Here is a 24,287-nt window from a genome sequence, read left to right as displayed (position 1 = left end):
AATTTTTAAGGCATATTCACCTGTATTCTTAGAGAGATCTCCTTAAGTCAAGACTAGATCTACACTAAGCACAGTGAAGAGATGGTAGCAGTGAACAAACTAATATTGCTAAGGGTGAAGTTAAGCATTTATGACCAGAAGAAAGAGAACACAGGTGACATGCCAACTTTTGATGGACATGAGGTTCTCCATTCTTAGTCATCATTTTCCTCAGTCAGTAACTCATAGCTGCCTCCTTGTGGACTCTTAACCAACAGAAGAGAGACTTCTCTGCACTTTTAATGCAATCAACTTATTGCTTCCAAGAGCACTCTTCTCTGAGGGTAACATTTGGGTCTACTTTGGAAACATCTCCTTGCTTTATAATTCAGCATCATATTCTCTTTCTATATTTGCTTAAAGCCTTGCAACAACTTTACAAGGGAACCCATAGCACATTCAGTTGCGCCTTACATGGGGCACCCACAGGAAGGACTGAAAGATGTGCTAATGTGTTTCCATCACACATTTGACAGCCTAGAGATCTCTTGTTTGAAAGTCAAAATATGTAGTGTTGATAATAACTGGGTTGGAGAGATGGTAATTACAATCCATGACCTGGGTTGCTACAGTCTTGCTGCTGCTGAAGCAGGGTCTGCTCCCCTGTTCCTCTGTCAACAGCTGTGTGACTTTCGGCCTGGTTGCTGTGCATCAATTGCTGCTGTTCTTGGGCTGTATGGAAGGGAAAAAAAAGGAGAGAGTGTTAAGCATGGAACAGCCTCATTTTTTCAGTCCTGAGCTATAATGTGGCTGACATTCATTTTCTTGTGTACTGAAGCATGATGGCTGGGATGATTGCAGAGTAAGCTGCCCCGCCCCTTCCATAGGGCAGTGTGACTGTGACACAGTGTTGGAGTTGGAAATGCAGGACTCTAATTCTGCCTGGGAAAAGATGAAATTATTCACAATTCCTTTAGGCAAAAATGGGTCGTAGTTTGCAGGGGGAGGGGATGTAAACTGCCTGCGTAATTTGGTGGAATTTAAAATCTGCTATGTTAAAATCTACGGCAGCTTTACAAGTGGACTGGCGCAAAAGCTGATTGTTTAACAAAGCAGTTTCCAATTGGTGCCTGCTGGAAATGAGGGGGGGGCGGGTCTACAGGTTCCTGCCTGAAAACAGAGGCCTTTTACTACTGCCACTGGGGTGGGCTCTTCCCAGGTTTTTAAGAAATACACAGTCTCTAGTAGGCTAAAAGTAAAAATAAACTATTTCAAACACATCTCAGTGCAATTTCATAAGAATAGAAATCTGTATACCTAATCTTAAGGAATTCCATCTCCCACAAATCTGTAACAGGTTAGGTGGCAATGTAACTTTTCACTGGGACAAGCAATTTCAAGAGAAGAGTCATTAAAAAGTCAATAGATTAAGTAATGCAGAGTCTGAGTGAACAAACTTACTCATTGAAGGTTTCATATCAGACATGGGCAAACAAGTGTTTGGTGTCCTGCGAGGCTTGTTTTGATATGAAATTATGTACCAATAAAATTCTGTACCTCTGGTACATATTAATTATGTTCCCTAACGCATATGTGGCTGTAACAATAACACTAGAGTTTTTCTACTGTGTAAAATGTGTAATAGATTTGGCACTAATTTGGGTGAGTCTCTCTAGTTAGACTGAATTTGCATTCCTGTTCTTCAGGGCACTGAGCTAAATAAATGAATTTTGATTCATGTCCACTGTTTCCTTTTCATTTTTCCTCCACTGTGTTATATAAAGTCCTCTACAATTTTTTATTAATTCAGTGGAAGGAAATAATATGCAGCTTGGGAGAAAGTGTAATTATCTGCGGCTGAGGTGGGTGGGGGAAAGCATAAATTTTTGCCAAGTCCTCACAATAAGTTTCTCAGAGTCTAAATTCAAACTAGTCCATCCAAATATAGTTATGAAGTTATTGCATATATTTTTTATCATGCCTTCCTGCTAGATAATATAATAAGGTTTTTTTCTGGCTATTGAAGTCTGTCTATTTGAATGTCACTAGAGAGTAGAGCTGACTTTCAAATCACAGTGCCTGGATCAGAACAGCAACAAACCTTGGGAAATTTTAGACCTGCAGCTTCTAGAACAATCCCCCGCCCCCACCGACCAAATAATTTAAGAAACTCTAGGGCTGAACAGCAGTCAGTATTTCAACAAACCCTGCTCATAGTTCTCATGCACATTGGGTTTGAGCAACAAAGAAGTGAAGTTTTCTGATGTATCCCAAATCACTCTTTTCTGTTCTCTGAGCAGTGGAAGAAAATTGTTATTAATTTACGTTAACTGTGGTTACATTGTAAAGGATGAATTTGGCAGGGTACACGGGGAATGGAATTCCTACCACAGCACCTCTCACAGCTGTTTTTTGGAACTAGCATTTTGCTGGGCCCAGGCCATGCACCACACAGACGCTGGGAAGCATTCAGGGTTTCAGTAGGATCGTCAGTTTGCCTCTGCCTGCGATGGATGTAGTGCTGGAATTCCTGAGTTATTTGGTGCTTACTTTAATTGATTTTCTCAAACATCCTAATTCTTCTAAATGTGTTATTATTTGATAATTATAACCCAGGAATTTACTGTGAGTTACTAAAACCACTGAAAGAAGTTTAAATTGTTAAAGCTCTTTTTTTCAACATCATCAGTGTGAATTTTTCAAATCTAAGAAAAAATAGAAATTTTATGAATTGAGGCTAGTACTAGAATAGGTAATGACATGCAAAAATTAATTACTATAAAACTTCTCAGTATACACAGTGTAAAATAACACCAAAAGAAAATCAATATGAAACAAGTTGTGTTTATGAAATGAAAATTTGTTTGATTTTCAATAAAAATTAGTATGTTATTTTTATTTGATATAGAAATGTTAGGGCTGAGGATTTAGCTCAGCGGCACAGTGCCTGCCTGGCAAGTCAAGGTCGTGAATTCGATTCCTGGTACCAGAAAAAAACCCAAAACAACAACAACAACAAAAAAGATATAGAAATTTTAGATTCAAATAATGCTGTAAATATGTATTATTTAAAATCAAAATTACTACACTTATTTTTCATCACAACTGCATTTACATTATACTAAGGTTCACCTGCAATCATTAATAATATAGAGGAAAATAAAGAACGTTATAAATTTCATTTCACAAAATAAGCATTTTTTACTAATAACATCTTTCAATGAAAGTGAACCTTTTGAAGTAATGGTTTGATGATGGTGAGATAATTAAAAAAAAACTTTAAAAATACAATAGCGAATAGTGTTAATAAAAAATAAAACACTTAGAAAATATCAGAATTTTAAACATTGTTTATATTTGAAATGATAGAGCATTTTAGAAGAGATAATTATTATCAAACTTAATATAATTATTCTGATATAGGTATATTAACATAAATCAGTTTCATGCTACTACTTTTTGTAGAACAGGTAGCTAACAAAATGATCAAACTTGTTCATGTCAACTTATAAAAGTCAAATAAAGTTTTAAAATATTATTAATGGCATTTGAGCTTTCTTGCACAAAGGATTTTCAAAATTTACTTGAAATATAAACATTAAGATGTAAAAGCAATTGCTTTCCTTTACCTCAAGAAATTAGAAGGAAAAACATCTTTATCATTAAATTAATAATATCATCATAAAGAACACTAAAGAACAAAATGTTTTCATGAAAGTTGCAGACTTTAAAAGGTACTGAATATTTTAACCAGATAGACCCAGTAGAATAACAGTGCGAGAGTAAGGTAGGAGTTTCAGGTGAAATTTTAGATAAATTTCTGAGTTTTTAACATTTTGGAATTATAAGTTACTGTTTTCAGTTGTCTGACAGAAATAATGATAAATATGTTATCACACAAGTCTTTTCTAGATGAGCTTCATATTTACTGCCATACATATAATAAAACAAAGAGAATAAATACAGATGAGAGAGACAGAGCACGAGAGACCGAAAACATACTAGAGATTAAAATAATAAGCACAAAAAAGGTATGAATATCAGTGGCAACCCATGATACTACGGCTATAAAGATATTTTTATAAATTACATCCCTTGTTGAACCACTTGTTAAATTTCATATGTACTAAAATATATATTTGAAAACTATGTATTCTACTTGAAGCAAATGTGTATTTTTGAAGTTTTCATGTTTATGTATTATTTCAAAAGAGCTCCTGTCACCCAATGGCCTAAAATAAATGGGAATGTCTTTAAAGGAGATTGAAACAGTTTGCTACATCAAATCATCTCTCAGCAAGTGACATTATTTGGGTAGTATCCATGTCACAAGGAAAAGGACACTAACACTTGGGAGAAATCAATAAATTATTTAGAAACTATTAGAATATGAGATATTTGTGTTATGTTATTTGTTATGGTTGATACATTGTGTCAACCTGGGGAGTTTAGAGGTTTGTCTAAGTGACTCAGCAGGAAGCCAGGGTGCTTACTTTGTATACATCCTGAGCCTGTGCAAGAGGAGAGCATGGAGATTATGTGAGAGCTACACGCCCCTTAGGTGGGGGTAGCCTGTTTACAATGTAAGGGAGGGAAAGAGGCTGCTTGCTGCCGTTCCCCCCTTTGCTCTTGTTGCTTTGCTATCTTCTGCCGCAGAGCCAACCAAGTGTGGACTGAAGCCTCCACAAACTGTAAGCTAAATAAAGCTTTCCTTCCTTAATTTTGGGTGTTGGGTATTTTGTTTCAGCAACGAGAGAAAATTAACCAACACACTATTTTTTGGTATATAGTTTTATATTAAATTTATTACATGTATTCATTCAAAAATATTCAATGCATTCTTATTGTTTGATTAATTCAGTAACTGATTTTATAGAATTAGCAGATAACTGAATATGATCCCTGCTCTTTCCCACCTTGTCTTCAAAATCAGAAGGCAGATTGGTTTGGTTTGGAAATTATTCTCAGGAGTTCAAAATACTTTATTAATGCTTTACTATAGTGAAGCTTTGGTTGAAATTCCAATATTGTAAGGAAATCAGTTCTTTTCATTTCGTTGTCTATACAACAATGCATATTGTATATTTAATACAGAAATTATAACATATTTCACTTGGTATGTTTTAAAGAATGGGAAAGCTACATTTCTCTCTCTGTCTCTGTCTCTCTTTGTCTCTCTGTCTCTCTGTCTATCTCTCTGTCTCTGTTTCTCTCTCTCTCTGTCTCTATCTCTTTGTCTCTCTCTCTCTCTCTCTCTCTCTCTCTCTCTCTCTCCTGGACTGGGTAGTAAAGAAAAATTATTACTTGAAATTCTCCCTCTCAAATTTCAGCTGGGAAGATTTAAAGTACTCCCTCTCCCATTTCCTCCTTTTCTCCTCCAGCTACTCCTCCTCCTTCTCCTATTCCTCTTCCTCTCCTATTTCTTTTCCTATTTTCTCCTTTGTGTACATGTGTGTATGCATGCACAGAGAGAGAGAGAGAGAGGGAAGGAGAGAGAGGAGAGGCAGAAAGAAGGAGAGAGAGAGAGAGAGAAGGAGAGAGGAGAGAGGAGAGAAGGAGAGAAAGAGAGAGAGAGAGAAAAGGAGAGAGAGAAAAAAGGAGAGAGAGACTAGATAAGAAAATTTACCCAAATGAATACCTATGAAACATTACACAAAGATCTCTGAGATCCAGTTGTCATACGAACCTTTGTCCTACTCAGTTCATTGGATGGGGTCCCTGCCAAGTCTGTTAAAACTTGAAATGCCTGTTTTACAAACTCAATAGTTCACATTATCTTTTCCTAGCTCTGTTTGTCAACTGGAGTTCAATACTTGCATTCACTCCAGTTTATTGCACAGGACTTAGCTCTTGGCCACAAAGACTCGATAGGATCTCTGACCGTGGAGTCAGTTACTCTCATGTGATGAAGAGCCTTGTTCATCGATGCTCCTTTATTCCTTCATTTACAATCTTTCTGTCTCCACAGATGTATTTTCCACCACGAAGACTGCTACTGATTCTAGGTTTTCCAAGCAATCTGTTACCTTTTCACCTGAGCACAGACCTTTGCTTTGTTCTGTTGAGTGCACATTTCCAAGTCTCTTTTTCTTGGCCTTTTCCAAGTTGTAGGTGCAGGGACAGAGAGCATTTATTTAAATAATAAGATTTAAACATTTTACGCAGCTCAGATGTTTTAAAATGTGACATAGTTTTAAAAGTGAGCTTCTTTTGTCTTATCTGACAACGTAAGAACTTCCCCTTTTCTCTGCAGTGAAAACTCTGACCTTGGCAGATCAAGGACTTAGAGAAGCAAGGTCAGCAAGTATCAAGAGCAAGAGCTCCAGCTTCCTTACTAGGTACTTTTTAAAAATTAGACAGGTTTTATTTGAAAGTGTTTTTTTCCTTCCAGGTCTTTGAGCCATATGGAGGAAGTCATTAATGGCAACTCAGTAATGAGCATGCTTGCTTTCTCCCCCTTAGTGCCAGAAAGCCTTCCTATGTGGCTTGACAAGACAGATCTCCAGCTGCTTCTCTAATAGAAAGTGGATACTTGCACAGAAAATGCTCAGTACACAGGTACAGATTTACCAGTGAAGTTGAACTAAACAGCTTGTGCAACAAAGCTTCAGGGGCAGTGCTTAACGAGATGTACGGTAATGTTACTTAGCGAGGTGCTCGTAAGAGGTAATGTCCTTTCTAAAAAGGAATGCAGTAAACACCTCTGGAAAGAACTAAATATGTAAAGATACAAGAATATAGGGCTGGGGATTTAGCTCAGCGGCACAGCGCCTGCCTGGCAAGCACAAGGTCGTGAGTTCGATTCCTGGTACCGGAAAAAAAAACCAAAAACAAACAAACAAACAAAAAAAGATACAAGAATATAGATTTTTTTTCACCTCTCTTTAACACTAGAACTTTCATTCCTATTACTGAAATACATTTAAAAATAGTCTTACAGCAAAAGCCTCATATTTAAAATATTTGCTCCAGTACTTGTTTTATAATTTGAATTGTTTCATAGCACTTGTAAAAATCTGTCATATTTATAAAATATAGTAGGGATTGGTTTATTTCAAAAGTTATGCATATTCTCATATTTTCAGCATTTATATATCAGCATATATAATATTTATGTCTATAAAATGTAACTTTATAAAATATGTTTTCTTCTATAGAAAATCTGGGTTAAAAAGAAGTTTTTAGGAAAACAAATTTGTATATGTATATGTAGCAGTTCCCCTAAATGAATGTATTAGCTGACATATACTAATAAAAAAGATCTGGAAAAAATTTTTCTTAATCATCTTTTCTAATGTAACACTATTTGAACTTCAGTTTCTTTTCTGTGTGTCCTTAAAGCAAGCCACAGTTTTGTCTTACTTAAGAATATTTTAGAGACATCTACTGGAAAGGTGCATAATTGCAAATTTCACAAAATAAGTATAAATGCCTTGAAAACCATTTCACAAAACTAGATTCCTTTCTGAAAGCAAACTTGCATGGCACCCAAAAGACATTACAAATGTAAAACAAACCAGTACTAATATTTTGATATTGCATTTAATTAACCTGTCTTCAGTAATATTCTATTCACTTAGACATTTTAAAAACTGGTTTCCTTTTCATAGTAGAACTATTTTAATAGGGTCATCTACAACTATAACTAGAGTATTTTGATTATCTGAGCCATAGATATAATGCGTATGTGGCAGATAAAAATATGGTTCAATAAGATACCAGAAAAAATTTCCCCGGGGATTGTGATGAAAAACATTTCTCATCAGAGTCTGAGGACGAAGGTACAGAAAAAGGACAAGAAAAGGACAGAGGAAGAAAAATGGAGAAAAAGGAGAAAAAGATTCCAGCACCTAACAGCTCTCTTTCATTCCCAAACTATTAATGTTTCTTACACATTTAAAAGATTTTTTTCCAACTATTATCTAAAATCAAAGGAAATGGTCGTTTCCTGTCATGGAATTTACTTTGCTTGTGTTACACGTTGGTTCAGGGTATGTAGTATTCTACAAATTTTTTATGAATAAAATAATTTTCTGACACTTTAAGGGACTCACCCTGAAATAGTTGTCGTGGTGGCTACCAACCAGGTTATTCTGCATTCTCAAGATCTCAGAAGAAATTTAAAGAACAGGTGAGCCTAAGTGATTATTCTTGCGCCTTGTGAGGCAGCCTGTCATATGAGACAGAATGGACAGTGCTGTCGAACATTGCTTATTTTACAGATGATAATTTCCTCTGCCGTAGGAGAATAAAAGACTAGTGGCACATTTACAAAGTGTGATAGAAAGCGCAGAGGAGACTTGGCATGTAATTGGGCAGCTATCAGAAGGGAAAATGTAGAGAAAAGCCCTCAGGATAGAGATAATGAAGAATGGTTCTGTGACAAAGGGACACAGTAGTTCTTGTTTCTACCAATGCATCAGTTGCACTCATAAAAAATTCAGCGGTTTTTATGGACTACCATAACACTGAAGAGAAGGGTGGTCAAGTACTGTAGGGAGCCACAGAACAAGAGATCTTTCCCCAGCCGTGTAATCAGCAGACATCTGAATTATGAGTAGTTGCAATTATGTGACTGCGACAGCAAGGTCGTAAGCACATCTGTTGAGGGACATTTTTGTCAGTTTGAATTAAGACAAAAATTTGTAAATCCGGAAACAAAGCTCTTCACAAGATGCTTTAATGATAACACAAGGTGTCCTTAAGCAACTGAAGCTAGAACCACCTGATTAGGATTTAAATATTTGATAGAATACCTTGAAAAAGAAGTATGTAGTAGGTTGTAGATATTCAAAATTGTCAAATACTCTGCTTATTTACAATGTTGAAGTTCTACGAAAGTTCTTCTTTTTTATGTACATAGGCTATCACAGACTAAGAATTGATCAACATGTATAAAAGCCTGAAGTGCGGAGAAATAGCAGTCTCTTCACTGAGACCCACGATGGTCTTTGACCCAAAGACCTTGCTCCCTGCCACTTATGTACATTCGGCCCCTTATAGGCAATCTTGTGTGTACCAGCATGTTACATTTCTGGAGAGGCACTCTGCAAACACACATTTGAAACTGCAAAAAATAGTAATGGCACTAACATTCCGAAGGTATCATTCTTCATATAAGAAGAGAAATGTAAACCTTAGAAATACAAGTGCTGTCTAGAATTTTTACTTATTTAAAAGTATGGATAAGAAATAAATATATTTAATATGGTGAATGTATTTGTGCAACTCATGGAAACCAGAAATCCTTTGAAAGCAGGGTTACACTTGGATCTTTTTAGAATATATTGTATCACCTCATTTCCAGATATTTTCAATATGGATCACATTATCTTGAGAAGTTTATTTTACCTGATTAATAATGCAGTATGTATTCATGCTACAGCCTGGAAATGCATGGTATTTTATATCATCTCTGAAATTCAAGTCAGACCCAGAACAAATAGCACTGCAGAGAAATTTGCCTACAGATTTGCACTGTATGAGCTAACAAAACCGTATATAATATCCTTAACTAAACTGCAAGTGTCCTAGAGCTCTTGTTCTATGATTCTCTTTCTCATAATGTGAATCAAAATGGCTTCTCCACACATATTAATTTTTAATCACAGTCTCTTTCACTGTTGATTGAATTCCCTACCACTGCTAATGGTCTTTCTTGTAATATTCATTCATTTAAAATATGCATGCTGGTGCCACATCTTATTTTTCAAAAGAAACCTGTGTAAAGCCCAAAGCAAAATAATAATCACATGAATGGTAGGCCACTGTGAGTTACCATGTGTTTGATCAGTCTTGCTGCCAGAAAATCCTGAAAATCTCAGTTGAAATATTTGACTCCATTAGGATTTAAAAATCTGTTCATTGCATATGTGGTATATTCTTTTTTAAATTTTTTTTTCTGGTACCGGGAATCAAACTCACAACCTTGTGCTTGCCAGGCAGGCACTGTGCTGCTGAGCTAAATCTCCAGCCCCATATGTGGTATATTCTTTACCATGTCATTTTACTCATGTACTGTGTCACTTAAAATAATTAAATTAGAATAAAATTAAGGGAAGTTATTTTTACATAGTCACTTCTAATTAGTTAATAAAATAAAATTGTACATCTCATATTTTAGTAAGCCATATCTTTGTAGTACCTGGTTAAAAACAGGGGAGATAATCAGTCAGGTTTCCAAGTACTCTTTACTCATCCTGTGAAACTGAGCAAATGATGTCGGGAGAAGTTACAGGATAGCTTCTAAGGTGTTAGGGTGCTCAAACAGCTTGCAAATCAGGAAAATTTAAAAATATAATTCTAATACTTTGGCTACATGTTAGTTTAGCTTTGTTCATAAGGAAAATGCAGCTCTTTTCCTCACAGGAATCAACTGCTTATTCTTCAAATTTTTTATGCTTCTAATTACTATTATGAAATTCCTATCAGAGCACACCTTTTAGCTGGCAATTTGGTCCACTGTATCCAGGACAGCACTTCCATTCCAATGAGGTAACGATTTTATGTTGCATCCTGTACACAGGATTAGGTATCCTCTGAGCTCTAGAAAGGAGAGCATTTGGGGAGAAATAGATTATTTAAATTATCAATCAGAATTGGAATTATAAATATAAGGTATTTGGAACAATGCCCAAATTAGAATTTAGTAAGTGTAAGCTGTTATAATACTCATCTTCATCATCAATATTATATTCAAAACTGCTAAACTTAGATGTCTTTCAATATACTATAAAAAGCATTAGTGAGTATATTGTAATTTTACATTAGTACCTGTCATTATATTTTCTAAAGGTATTATTTTTTACCCTGTAGAATGTTTAGCTTAATCTGTTAGAATTTATTTCAATTCCAGTTGGAAAGAACTTATAAGGATAACTTATTCTATTTCAATTCTTATTATTTCCTATACTATTACACTTAAAAAGATCATTTTCTCAACATTGAACAACTTGAAACAAATGAGATATTAGTGATCTAACTAAAAGTAGGATAACCACTGTCATTTTCAATCTCTACTTCATCTTCCAAATTTTAAAATTTGGAATTTTAAAATACTACTACTGTTCATGTCATATAGTATTTCAGAGAGAGAGAGAGTGAGAAAGAGAATTATTTTTAAGATAAAATTACAGACTAGAAATGAATTATAACATTTCATATCATGATTATAATTAGTGAACAGTACTAAATTACAGGCTGTTTATCTATAAATATGTCATAAACATAATTTTGCTTCGTCATTCTTATGCATATGAGTTTAATGTATACATGATGTTTATCGAATGAGTCTATGAAATAGGTATATATTACATTGCTTAATCCTCATATTAATCCTATGATAAACTAATATCATTTGCTAATGAGGAATCTGAAAAACAGACTTGTCCAAAGTCCTATACCTACAGAAATAAAAGTGGAATGTAACTAGTGTCATGGGGGTGAGCCACGCGTACAACCCTCCGTAGGAGTCGTCATGAACACCTAAGAGAAGCGCCTTCCCACACCCTGGGCTTTAGGATACTGGGGTTTCAATGCCTGCTTTAACATGGCAAGTAACTTAGTATGTCCAGTGTTATTCCTCAGATGCAAAATGAGCTACCAGGTTCTTTCCATCTCTGAAACCACATTAAATTATTCACCTACAATTCTTTCAATAAATTACATTCAATGTACAACTCTGCCCAGTGAAATATCTCCAGTCCCATTGCTGAAGCTAAGTGGGAAGTAAGGCAGTTTGAAATGGACTTTGTTCCAAGTTTGTTGAATCATGATGGGGTCGGTGTTCCTGCTTCGGTAAATGAGTATCCGTTGTATGCAGTTCAGACATAGAAGGCAAAGCAACAAATACTGTGTAAGTACTGAAATAACGAATGGAGAGAACTATCCAAATTATAAAAAGATAATACATTCAAAAAAGATACTTTCGGTAGCTTCAAGAAAAAACAAAAGATAAGCTCACCTTGAATCCAGAAAGGCAATAGAAATAGGAGTAACGTGGTGATATTTTCATTGTTGAAAAAAGAACAATACATTCTGTGTGTCATGTTGGCAAGGAAATTGCCACAAAGGGCATAAATAGGGAAAGTAGAACTGGAGCTCAGCTCCCCCAAATCCCTAAGATGTGCTTAGTTCTCTGGACCGTGACCCTTAGCTGGTCCTCGAGGGGCTAAGAAACACCTTGATTTTATGTATTCTTACTGTGCACTGTTCCAGATTGCTGATGTGTCAGGTTCACTTACTGAGCTATTTGTATGACAATTTGCATAACATTAGCCATCATGGCCTGAATAGCAATTCTAGCCTGTGTTGAAGGCTCTTCAGAAATACCTCCAGCTGAGCTACTGTGACTACATAAATTCAGAGAAAATCTCAAGTGCCCGGTCCTACATTTTAGCACAATGCTACAGATTTTACAAAAACACGAAAGCCAAATAATAAGGGTCAATAAAACAGATGCAAGAAGAAAGACCCCACTTAACCACTTTACTGTGCATAATTGCAATTAATGGCTTTTCATTTGTTAGAATATGAGCCAAGTTATGTTTGGACTCCTCTCTGACCCAGCATGAAAAACCATTATCAATAAGTCTTCAAAATTGTGCATGTATTTTATAAAGAATTAAAAGAAAGGCTTGTTGGTAAGGTGGTGCAATGAAGGTAATGATGACTGTAGGAACAGAAGTAAGCATGAGGGCTAACATACTGAACTTTCACAACGAACAAGACAAGAGGTCAAGGATGCTGTATTATCACATGTGATCCTTTAAAATAATCTTATGATACAAGTATTAGCATCTGCATTTTAATTTACTGCAGGCCATGTATCTAATCTAATGTGATGACACTCCCCTGACCCTACCTCATGTATGTATCTGGGATGACTAATTTATTTTCCCAACCACAAATGATTATGGAGCAGGCAGTGGCTCTTTTGAAGAAATGTTACCCACCTCTGAGGACAGGACCCACTGGTCCAGGCACAGGGTCCTCTCCCACTTGCCACAAAAGAGGCCTGGTTGTCCAGAATCACAGTGGGAGACAGCCTGGTGTGTACATAAGCACACCAGTTCCTAAGGGAGAAATCGGCACTGTTAGAAAAATCAGTGTCAGCGGTTATTCTTTTCATCCAAACAGCTTTTTAGGCTTATATTGACTTCTGCCAATATTATAGATCAGATACCCTGAAACACTGATATCTAGCTTTAAAATATGATAGAATAAGAGATGAAAACTGGCATATTCCACATTGTTATATTCATGGAAAATAAAGAAACTAGCAATGATAAAAATATAAAAAACTGAACTAAAACCAAAATCTATACTCTTTAGCTGTAAGGTTTCAAAATTCAAGGTTGCTTTTGAATCAGATATTAACATTAGTACTGAAATAAGAGTCTCAGATCTAGGTCTATTGCTTCATATAATGTACAGTAAGATATAATGTGTAATAGTATATAAGTAAATAAATGTTGCATAGTTTAAAACAGTAAATAATAACTATTATTAGCATCAGATGATATGATCATACATGACAAGAACAAAATATTCTAGGGGCAGAGTACAACTAAACAGAGTCCAGGAAGGTAACTGTAATATAAAATTTTACATAATTAATAACAAAGTAAACTAATTTCACAAGATCAATTATATATCTACGTACCAATAACAAATGTAAAAATCATAATATGAATAATACACTTTAAAATAGATGCAACAGAAGCATAAGATTTAATTTATAAGAATTTATTTATTTATTTATTTTTTCCGGTATCGGGAATCAAATTCATGACCTTGAGCTTGCCAGGCAGATGCTGTGCCTCTGAGCTAAATCCCCAGCCCCCCCTAATTAATTTATAAGAATTTAAAGCATTAAAGAAGAACATTTCAAAAAATGTAATAAATCATGTTAACAGAAGGGAAAAGTCAATGAAAGTGTGTTAATTCTCCTCAAATTAATCTGTACAATAAAGGTATTTTTACTGTAGTTTTATACATTTTAAAACAGCTTCGTCTATAAATTTTCAATAATAAACTAAAAACATGAAATTTGGATAGTTCTGTCTTTGGCTGTAGCAGAGTAGGTCAAACCCTTTGATCCTGTGTAGACCTTATGGTAAAAACTATGAATTTTGTCAAGATACGTAAAACAGCAGTTCTCAGATGTTGGACCACACGTTCCCATGATCCTTCAGAGAGAGACACACTGGACAGGAAATGCCCCTTCGGTTTCGCTTCCTGACTGGAACAGTTTTCAAACTGCATTCGAGGGCCAAGTATCGCTGGAAAGAGAGGACACCTGGTGAAGGAAACAGATGTGAGCCCAGCTACTGAGGAGGAGAAACCACGAAACAAGTGGGAGAGGCAGAGGCATCACTTTAAGTCAACACAAGGGCCCTCCTGAGTCTCGGGTTGAACACTGTATTTTGCATGCAGACAACCAAACTCAGACACTGAATTACAGTATCCGCAATGCTCAGCATGAAGAAACAAACAAAAGTAGGTGCAAGAAGCAAGAAACTAGGACCCGGATATGGAGTAAAACTCCAGTTAATAGAAAAAGCGAGCAAAGAAACAAAAAGCAGAGGCGAACCAGATATAACAGTGACTAAAACATTTCCCCATTGACCAGGGCAAGAAATATACAGTTTATAAGTTAAAAATTAATGTGCTAATTGAGTTCTGGATACTGCAAAAATTAAGACCAATGAACTTGATGGGACAGTAGAGGCCATCTACACTGTACGACAGAGCAGAGAACATTAAATGAGTAAGAACTCCAGTGGTCTACAACTGCGCAGTTAGACTTCTAGCGGGGGGTGGGGGGCAAAATGAATATTTGATAAAAAGGAAACATTTTCTAAATTTGATTATGAAAGCCAGCCCTCATACTTAAGAAACCCAGTGAATTCCTAAAGGGTCAACTCAAAGGAAAACTTTACTTCAGTATAGTAAACAAAAATTTCAGAAAACAACAAACAAAAAGCAGGGGGAAAAGGCTATGCTAATGAGCCTGATTTAATCCCTCCATATTGTCATTCATCTAACGCATTCACCTAAACATTGTGTGAGGGTCCTCTGGATGAGGTGTTTAAAAATTCAAGGTCCTTAAGGAGAGAAAAGGATATGTTGGCACATTTTGTTCAAGTATGGTGAAATTTGAGGGAAAAATAATACAAAAGAATTGAGAAAAACAAAAAATAAAAATAGCAGAGACTCAAAATTAAGAGGATCATAATAAAGTGATATTTTTTAAAAACCTAGATTTCCCACGCAAATCCCATGATGATCCTAGTCACTGACAACTTGTCTGTCACGTGAGTATTTGACAAATGATAACGAAAGTGGAGAGGGGAGAAGGAAAATATAGATGCAGCACCATGAGTATATATTTGGAGCTTTGAAAAGAAAAAATAGGTTTTCTCTGTGAGAGAAAATGGCAATGTCGTCCACAGCTACCTTTGAAAATCCAAAATGATAAAATAATCTCATGACCAAAATAGTTGACGAGGCAAACCAGCAGCAGCAGCAGCAGATCAGACAGCTCATGGCCCAGCAATTGTTAATCCAGTGCAACTTCAAAGAACTACCCACAGCAGAAGAGCCCCTGGTGGGACTCATAATTAGGTTTTTGCTACTGATGAAATAAGCTCATCAAGGGTGTTAAAATAGAAATATACTTTAAAAACAAAATGATCTGAAAATATGGGTTTAAAAAAATACTAAATTAAGCATGGCCAAATCGTAACAGGCATCTTAAAGGCAAATACAACGATCTTTGACAAGTATTTTGCTCAAACCTAGAAATGCTTTGTAGCTGTCGGGACTGATGGTGGTGGATGGACAGCAGTGACTCTGAAGGGTTCAGCTTCCATGGGGTCATAACCCTGCATCCCGCAGCCTGCGGGATCTCTCTAAGGCAACAACTCTTTAGCTTTTGTGCAGCAGCATGTACTGAAAACTGCTTGTATTGATTCTCTGGATTTTCTAAGTTGTAAGTTAGAGGTTTGGTCTAGGGAGAAGCAGATATCTGTGGTTATGAGTAAAAGCCTGGCTCGCTGCACACATAAAACAAGATGAAGAATGTTCTGTTAGGACTTGTGAAACTCAAAGGCTTGTTTGTCACAAATGAACAAAAGACTTGTAAATAATCTGCTGTTTATTTTTCATATTGATCTTTTGGGAAGGAAGATGAAAAGACAAAATTAAGAAAAAATTTCATTAATGAAGTCAGAGCCCAATCATATTAACTCTTCTTGACCGGATCAACAAGGATGCTTTTAGATAAGGACAGCACAGGATATTGTCTGTGAGAAATAAAGGGCAGCAATCTAAGCGCTAACAGTTCAGTTATGCTAGTCCTTAGAACTCAAATGAATAAATTGCTTGTCATTCAGTCTCTATGAGCCTAAATATTTAAACTTCCGCACTGGTAACCCATGGTTTGAACTGTCACATCACAAAAAAGTATCCCGAGGAGGCTCATTAGGGTAAAGGGAAACGAACAAAATCCCTGCATCAATCAAGCCAGTGGCCTGCAATTTCCCTGCAAAACTGGAAAAGATTTTATGTTTGGGAGAGGCCTTACACACTGAAAGACCTTTTGTTCTGTCATCTTGCACAGAGATGAATTCAGAAATCCAAAAAGGAACAAGAGGAAAATGAAATAGGCTGATCTGGTCGTTTCCACCTCTCACCTAATATCCAGCCAGGCCTCCCTGACTCAAGAAACTGTCATATTACAAATGACCCCATTTCTTTGCTTTGTACCTAAAAATGAGTATGAATTATAGATGACAAGAACATATACATGTATTAATAATTCATACATGCCTCAGGAAAACCCAAGTCTCTGGTGGGATTTAGAAAGAAATATATTAATTAATCCTTTATAAGGAAATAACTCATTCATATTATCACTAATTTATCACATGAAGAGCCCTATATCCTTAATTATAAGATAATGACTATACGGAAATACTTAAAATAACTAAGTTTCACAATTACCAATAGCAAAATGATAAAATGACAATGTTGTATATCATCGTATACTAAACTCAAGTACACAGTGATTAAATCCTCACCAGTTCAATGATAATAAGTGGGATAAACACACCCTAAATATACCAAAGATAGTCTTGCATTTTTAATGACACATATTTACTGCTTTTGCAAGTTCAACTTGCTCATTTCACTCTCAAGTTCTTCATATAATTCTAACATAATTCCTTCTTTTTTACCTTTATATACAGTAGTAAAAAGTACTTTTTAATTTAATTTAATTTTATGTTATTTTTGTTTGTTTGTTTTTGGAGCAGGGTCTCTCTCTGTTCCCTACCTAGCTTCCAAATTGCTCTCTTCCTGCCTCAGCCTCCTGAGTAGCTGGGATTACAGGTGTGTATAACCACTCTCAACTAGCAGTTTGTTTTAAAAGGAAAACAGAAGTTTAAAAGCAATATTGTACCTTAAATCTATTTTTGTTGATGGTAGTCAGCATGGAGGGAAATATTCAAAAAAAGGTTCACTTTGTCCAATATTCATTTAAATCTCTATGGATAAATATATGGTTTAAATTACTGAAAAAAAGGAATAGACTTTAAATAGCACCACCAGAGTAAATGTTCTCCTTAGCACAACAGCCAAAACATAGAAGTAACCTATGTCATTAATGGACGAATGAAAAAAAGACCACTTTGTCTCTGTCTGTCTGTCTCTGTCTGTCTGTCTGTCTCTCTCTATATATAGATGGTGGACATTATATATATGTATATATATTTATATCTTTATATTTATATATTAGATAATATTTAAATACATTCACTAAGAAAATGAAACCCTATTCAGCCATAAAATGGTACATGGAAAATCTGATAGATTTTACAACATAAGTAAACCTTAAAGGTGTTAGACTAAGTGAAATAAACTAGTCACAAAGAGACAAATACTGTACAATTCCAGATCAGTGATAAGATCTAGAGTAGTTAAATTCACAGAAACAAAGAATGTGGTTGCCAGGGGTTAGGAGGATGGAGGAATGGGGACTATTTTTTGATAGATAAAAACCTTCACTTTGTGAAAACAAAAAACAATTCTAGGTGTAGACGGTGCTGATGGCTTCAGAGCAACATGACCATATTTATTGCCATCGAATTGCACACTTAAAGATGATTAATGTGATCAATTTTGGCAGAACAAAAGTAAATACATACGTACTTAGAAATATACCTACGTCGGGGGGCTGGGGATTTAGGGGGCTGGGGATTTAGGGGGCTGGGGATTTAGCTCAGCGGCAAAAGCGCCTGCCTGGCAAGCGCAAGGTCGTGAGTTCGGTTCCCGGTACCGGAGAAAAAAACAAAAAACAAAAAAAGAAAAAAAAGAAATATACCTACGTCCATACTGGTAAATGCTATGGGAAGCCATAAATAATAATTTTGTATGCTTCTTGCGAAAATTAGAGAGAGCTGAACTGAAGAAGAAACAGAGAAAAAAATAAAAAGAGAATCAAAAGATAAAAGGTACAAAAAAGAGTTAGGGAAAAAGAAGGAAAGGGGAGGGAAGAAAAGTGAGGAATTTCTCACTACCATAGCTGTCGTAAATGTGCACTTTTTCCAACTCTGTAGACCTGAACTAGAAAACCACTTCTAGTGATGCAGGATGCCACGGTGGACAAGACTTCATTCCCTTTACCTCACACAGGGGGCGAATAAAAAGGGAGTTTATATTTGTGGCGCTTGTTTTTCTATTGTGGAATAAAGAGGAAGGAGGGCTTAAGGGATGGGGCCACAGCCATGAGCAAAGGAAAATATGCAAGAACATATTCCTTGAATAGAGTCACAGACATAGTGGTTAATGTGTCACACACAGTCCCAGAGCGGGCGGGTGTGAAGCTTGGCTGTCTGTTTTTGGATCTTGGCTCTACAATCTGTCGTCCATTGCCCTGTCTGCTAGATGTGCTTTTTTCTTCTTTACAGGGAAGGATAATATTATCTACTTCACAGAATTGTTTGAGACTGAAGGAATTACCAGAATCCAACCACTTGCTGCTGCTACTGCTCTTAAGAATTAAATGATTCAGATAGTTAAGTGGGCTTTTTACGAAGTGTGTGGCTACCATATTTTTCCCTCATGTATAAAGACAAAGCTCTCTTTTTGTGCTTCTTTTAATTACCCAATAAATTCGTTTTAATCATCATTCATCTTATCCATAATTGCTTTTATGTTTTAAGTCAATAATAATTTCCAGAAAACCACTACAGAAAGCAATCATCATCCTTTACATTCAGTTTAGATGATGAAGTTGGCCCTCTGGAGGAATAGACTGTTCAAGATATCTTCTTAACCTTCAGAAGCCATGCGTATAAATAATGCCAAAGTGTTATTGAATATCTTACTACAATTTTTATTGTTTAATCAAAGTGGAAAACAGTCCTTTGTCAAATTATTAATCTGAAAGACTACAATTTACTTTTATTCACTAGTCATAAATGAGAAAATAACCCAAGAGACATATACTATGAAGAAATTATAGAAATGTGAAGCAAGGATTTACAGTTAATAAAATATCCTAAGCATGTAAGCCATTCTTCAAGGAAGTGCTGGATTTATTATATTTAATTTCAGCTAATACTTCAAAAGTCTAGTTTATTTCAATAATTATTTTGTTAAGAAAATGGATACTTTATTTTTAGATAAAGAAATGATAAATTTTGTGGTTCATTTCTTGTACAGTGTCTGTGCAGTCATAGCTCATTCTTTTACAAAATCCTATATAGTATTCAAGTTTAGCCTGGCCAGGTGGTGCACACCTGTAACCCCAGCACTCGGGAGGCGGAGGCGGGAGGATCGCTGCAAGTTCAAGGCCAGCCTGGGCTACATAGTGAGACCCTGTCTCAAAAACATAAAGTATTAGTTTTACAAAAGAATCATAGAAATGAATTAATATATGAAACAGAAATGCAAAAAGCAACAATGCAAAGCTCAGATCATGGGGAACTTTTGATAATTTAATTTTAGGCTTTAAAAAGAAACACTTTTATTACATACCAACTTTTGCAATTAAAATCTTTGTCAGGCATCGTTAATTTGCTTTCTGGAGTGGACACAGTGAGATGACTGTAATTGAGTTTTTAGTGATAGATAACTTTATAACGTCTAAAGAACCACAGACTAATGTCTATATATAATATTCTTAAAGTAAATTTGTAGGAGAATGAGCTAAATGGGTCCCCATCCCAGGGTATCCTTCAAGTTTTTTTATTCAATCTAGTTTCAGTTTTTAAAGCCAAAGATAGTACTTTTTAAAAGTGATCCATTGAATTAAGTATGTAACGTATGCATTTTTCTAAGTCATTTTTCATATGGTCAGCCTGGGAAGCAACCCTTTGTATAGATTGCTTCCCTTTACCTAACCCTATGTTACTTATTTCTCCCTTCGGTCTGTTCAGGGCACTGTAATCTGTTTCTGTTCCAGTAGGTGTCAGGCTTTCCCAGAGTGCAGACCGCAAAGGCAGGCTAATGCGTGTGTGAGGTTTAATTCCATACTGGGTCTAGCTATCTCTTTGAACTGACTCTTAGCTCTTGCAACTACAAATACATTTTTAAAATTATCATCTTATAATCCGAGAAGCATTACTTGGCCTGAATAAGCACTTGTTAAGTTCTGGCATATAAAATGCAATACATATTTATATGTGCAATAGTAACAGAGTAGCAATAGAGAATAAAAAGTGAATGACTCATGAGAAAAATTGAGAAACAGAATGTAATTTACATAGTGTTTAGTCTCACGGGCAGTGATATAACAAATACATTTATTTGCCAAAGATACCAAAAATACTCTTTAATATAATAGCATACTTCTCTTTAGAATTTTACAAGAAGTAAAAATAATTGTCTTTGGGTATCATTAAGCCTCATAATAACTTTGAAAATACATGAATTTGGGCCATGGATATAGCTCAGCGGCATAAGTGCTTGCCTAGTACACCTGAGGTCATGAGTTTGATTCCCGGTACCAAAAACAAAAACAAAAACACATGAATTTAACTGATCAGATTTTTTGCATCTAAAACTGTTCATAATTCACACAAAACAAGAAGAAAAGTGAGTATTACAATAGCAGAAATAATTTAATGGTTTAGGTTTGTAACTTTCAAAAAACATTTTTAAGTATTAAACTTTTAAATTTGCAAGTAGCCTACTAAAAAGGTATGTAGAATTTATCCTTTGCGATAGTATGTTTGAAGTCATGAATCATTACCTTAACCCACATCTTTGTATACAAAACAAATTATACAGAATGTAGAAAAATATAACAAATGAAATTCTAAAAGCAATGATCGTGACACTCAGTAAAATAAAAAGAAATTCATTTTGTTTTTCAGCTTTTATCTTTGTTTTGCCTTTCTGGTGAACATTTTGACATATTTCTGACCAGTCAGTGTATAAAATAAGAATAAAAATGAAATGAAAAATAAAAAAGTGGAATAGCTTTGATCTATATCTCTCCTCTTCTTTTTATTGAACACAAAATTTAAAAGAAATCTTCTTAACAGAGCTGTCCAGTCTTTTCCACCTTCTTTCAAACTTCCACCCGTTCAGAGCACAGAGCTCACACAACTACCTATCTTTATGTTACTCACGGATATTTTCAGTCTTCATTCGACTGAATGAAGTCAATTTTTTTTAGCAGAATTCCATCCTGTGGACCACTTGCATCCTTTCTAAAGTAGTTCTTTATCTTTGCTCTGACACCACGTATTTCTCATTTTCTTCCTAACTTGTCTGGCCCTTCTGTGGCTCTTTCTCAGGCATCTTCCATTCCTCCTCCATAAAATAGTAGAACTGCTCTAATTATGATTATAGGTCTATTTCAGTATCATCCACATCTGTGAATTAATACATTTCTATCCACTAGTACTTCCCCCAATTTATATTTATAGCCATTGTCTGCATAGTCTGAATAATTTGAAATAAATGCTGCAAGAGAAATAAGGGTGATAAGATAGGAATAATGAGCAGGAGGATGGAGAACTTCACAGTAGATGGTCAGAGACGGCTTCTTGAGGAGGGCTCATTAGCGCTGAAACTGCAAGTAGGGGAGTCCCTCAACCTGAACCCTGAAGGAAGAGGCTCCCAGCAAGAGAGGAGTTTCCTAGAGACGCCTATCAACTTGACATGATCATTGCGCAGACCGAAGGCCAGTGCGCCCGCAGGAAATGACGTGAAGTGAGTGTAGACTGTGGCCAGGGTGAGAAGCCTAATTTTACAGATTTAAGGCACCCTTCTCTGTGAATCACGAATGTATTTTGAAATCAATGGTATTTTTTAGTCACTATCAGTTAGTAGTTGTTGCCACTGTGTCAGAAACACCTTAATCCCTTTCATTTGCATTTTCAAATTTGCAAAAGAATGCTATATGATAAAAAAATCCTAAAGTCTGAAAGATAAATAAATCTAAAAATTCTGAGTAGATGTCATTGTTTTTCTTCTTTTAATATCTAAAATAGTGTGTAACCTAGGATAATGAAGTATTGCATTCAGTGAAATGCATTCATCTGATTTAAATATTTAAAAATCTCTCTCTTGCAAGGACCATAGACTATGAGATGCTAGATTGGAAGGATGTGGATCAGTTAAGAGATTAGTGGTGGACGATGATGACCAGGAACAGGATTTTGGTAGCTAAGATGGAAAGAAGCCGAGGGATTTGGAATATAATGGAGGGTCGAACTTGTTAATAGATTAGATAAGGGAAAGAAAAATGTAAAAGATACATCTAAGATTTCCAGTTATGGAACTACCATTCACTGAGATGGTAGATTACCATATGCATGTGCAGAGAGTACGGATTATGGGGGAAGTAGGCAGTTGAGTTGTCTGAATAGCTCATTACTTATTATCCTCTCAGGCAAGGGTTACTGACTCCATTCAGGACGAGCAAACCATTCCCCTTCTCATCAGCTTCATTCAGAGTCTCCCCCACTATTTCATTCAACATCAGCACTTATGAATTAGTGTTTTTCCTTCTATCCTTCCCAGCCTGCTGGAGGCTCATGGAGGTGCAGCGTGAAGGAGTTTTTATCCACTATTTTACTACTGGCACAACAATGGTGCTAGGAACATACTAGGTGTTCAGCAAATACTGGTTCAACACACAGATATACTAATCCTAATTTCTTCTGTGTATCCTACTTGAAAGTGCTTGGTCACTTATGAACACTCAATTTACCAGACAGGAAACCACAAGTCCAGTGTAGCTAAGAGTCTGCAGTGCAAAAATGACAGAGAATACAAGAAGTCACAAAAATATGTCCTAGTAATCCTGTAAAAATGAACCTATCTTAGAAGTGTTTTTTTCTGTTTTAAGAATTATTATAAAATTCTAACAGTGATAGATGGAGGAAAATATGATGAATTTACATCAAATCAACTAGACTAATTCATGAAAAAATATTTCCTTGGGAAGAATTCTTCTCTATATTTATACACTGACTCTCATATTTCACATTCAGCCTGGTTAAGTATTTATTATTAACCTAATGTAAGCCAGAGATATTTTTATCACCAAAAATATGACCCAACAAGCAAAGAAACAGCAAATTCATTATTATTATAAGCTGTCATAGTGCAGTAGAATTCGGAGAGTCATAGGAGCATTTAGAAGGGTCAACTAACTTAGCAGGTGAGAAGGTGCCTTATTATGTATCATTATGAGGTACAAAATGTTATTACTGAAGAAGTAGTATGAGGTGTAAAAGTATCATTATTGAGGAAGTATTGTTATGAGGTATAAAAACAGTAGGTGATAGGAAATGTAGACCATGCTATTGAAAGAGACAAGCTAGGAAGAAAAGTAGATTGATTTCTCAAACAACACACTTTGGATCTGAGAACTACAAACTTAAATATGCAGAAAATAGCACAAGATGAGGCTGAGGAAATAGGCAAGAGGTAGGTGAAGGGTACATGCCTCACTTGCTAAGGAATACAGACTCCATTCTGGAGGAATCCAACCGCCTCTGAAGGCTCATAAGCAGGAAGGGAACTACTCACTTTTATTTTCCCAGTTGGGATGTTAACCTGTATGTGATGAGGGAGTGCACTATAGGAGTTAAGTACCGAGACTCGGAAACCAGCCACCTTGGCTTTGAAACTTTGTCTAGAGGTTTGCTAGCCAAGGGACCTGAGGTAAGTTTTTTAATCTCCGCATAAAGAAATTGTGACAGAAACTTTTTCCTTTGGAGCTATGGCCCATATATATATATATATATTCACTCAGAATATATATTGAATATATATATATGAAT

The 24,287-nt window shown here is 35.6% G+C and overlaps 1 protein-coding gene across 1 annotated transcript in view; it reads right to left on the bottom strand.

The window, feature by feature from the left end:
• The window catches only part of Mmrn1 (multimerin 1), a 49,202-nt gene that overhangs the window by 21,429 nt on the left and 3,486 nt on the right, over window positions 1-24,287 (bottom strand). The window contains exons 2-4 of the mRNA XM_005374253.2: window positions 12,933-13,052; window positions 10,418-10,524; window positions 598-711 (exon numbers count right to left, since the gene is read on the bottom strand). Of these exons, the coding sequence (XP_005374310.1) occupies window positions 598-711; window positions 10,418-10,524; window positions 12,933-13,052 (341 nt within the window). The remainder of the gene's footprint in view (window positions 1-597; window positions 712-10,417; window positions 10,525-12,932; window positions 13,053-24,287) is intronic.

This window comes from Chinchilla lanigera, unplaced genomic scaffold (assembly GCF_000276665.1).
Source record: "Chinchilla lanigera isolate Chin_1 unplaced genomic scaffold, ChiLan1.0 scaffold00004, whole genome shotgun sequence".
In the NCBI taxonomy this organism is placed as follows: Eukaryota; Metazoa; Chordata; class Mammalia; order Rodentia; family Chinchillidae; genus Chinchilla; species Chinchilla lanigera.
This window is presented reverse-complemented; position numbering and strand designations above follow the sequence as displayed.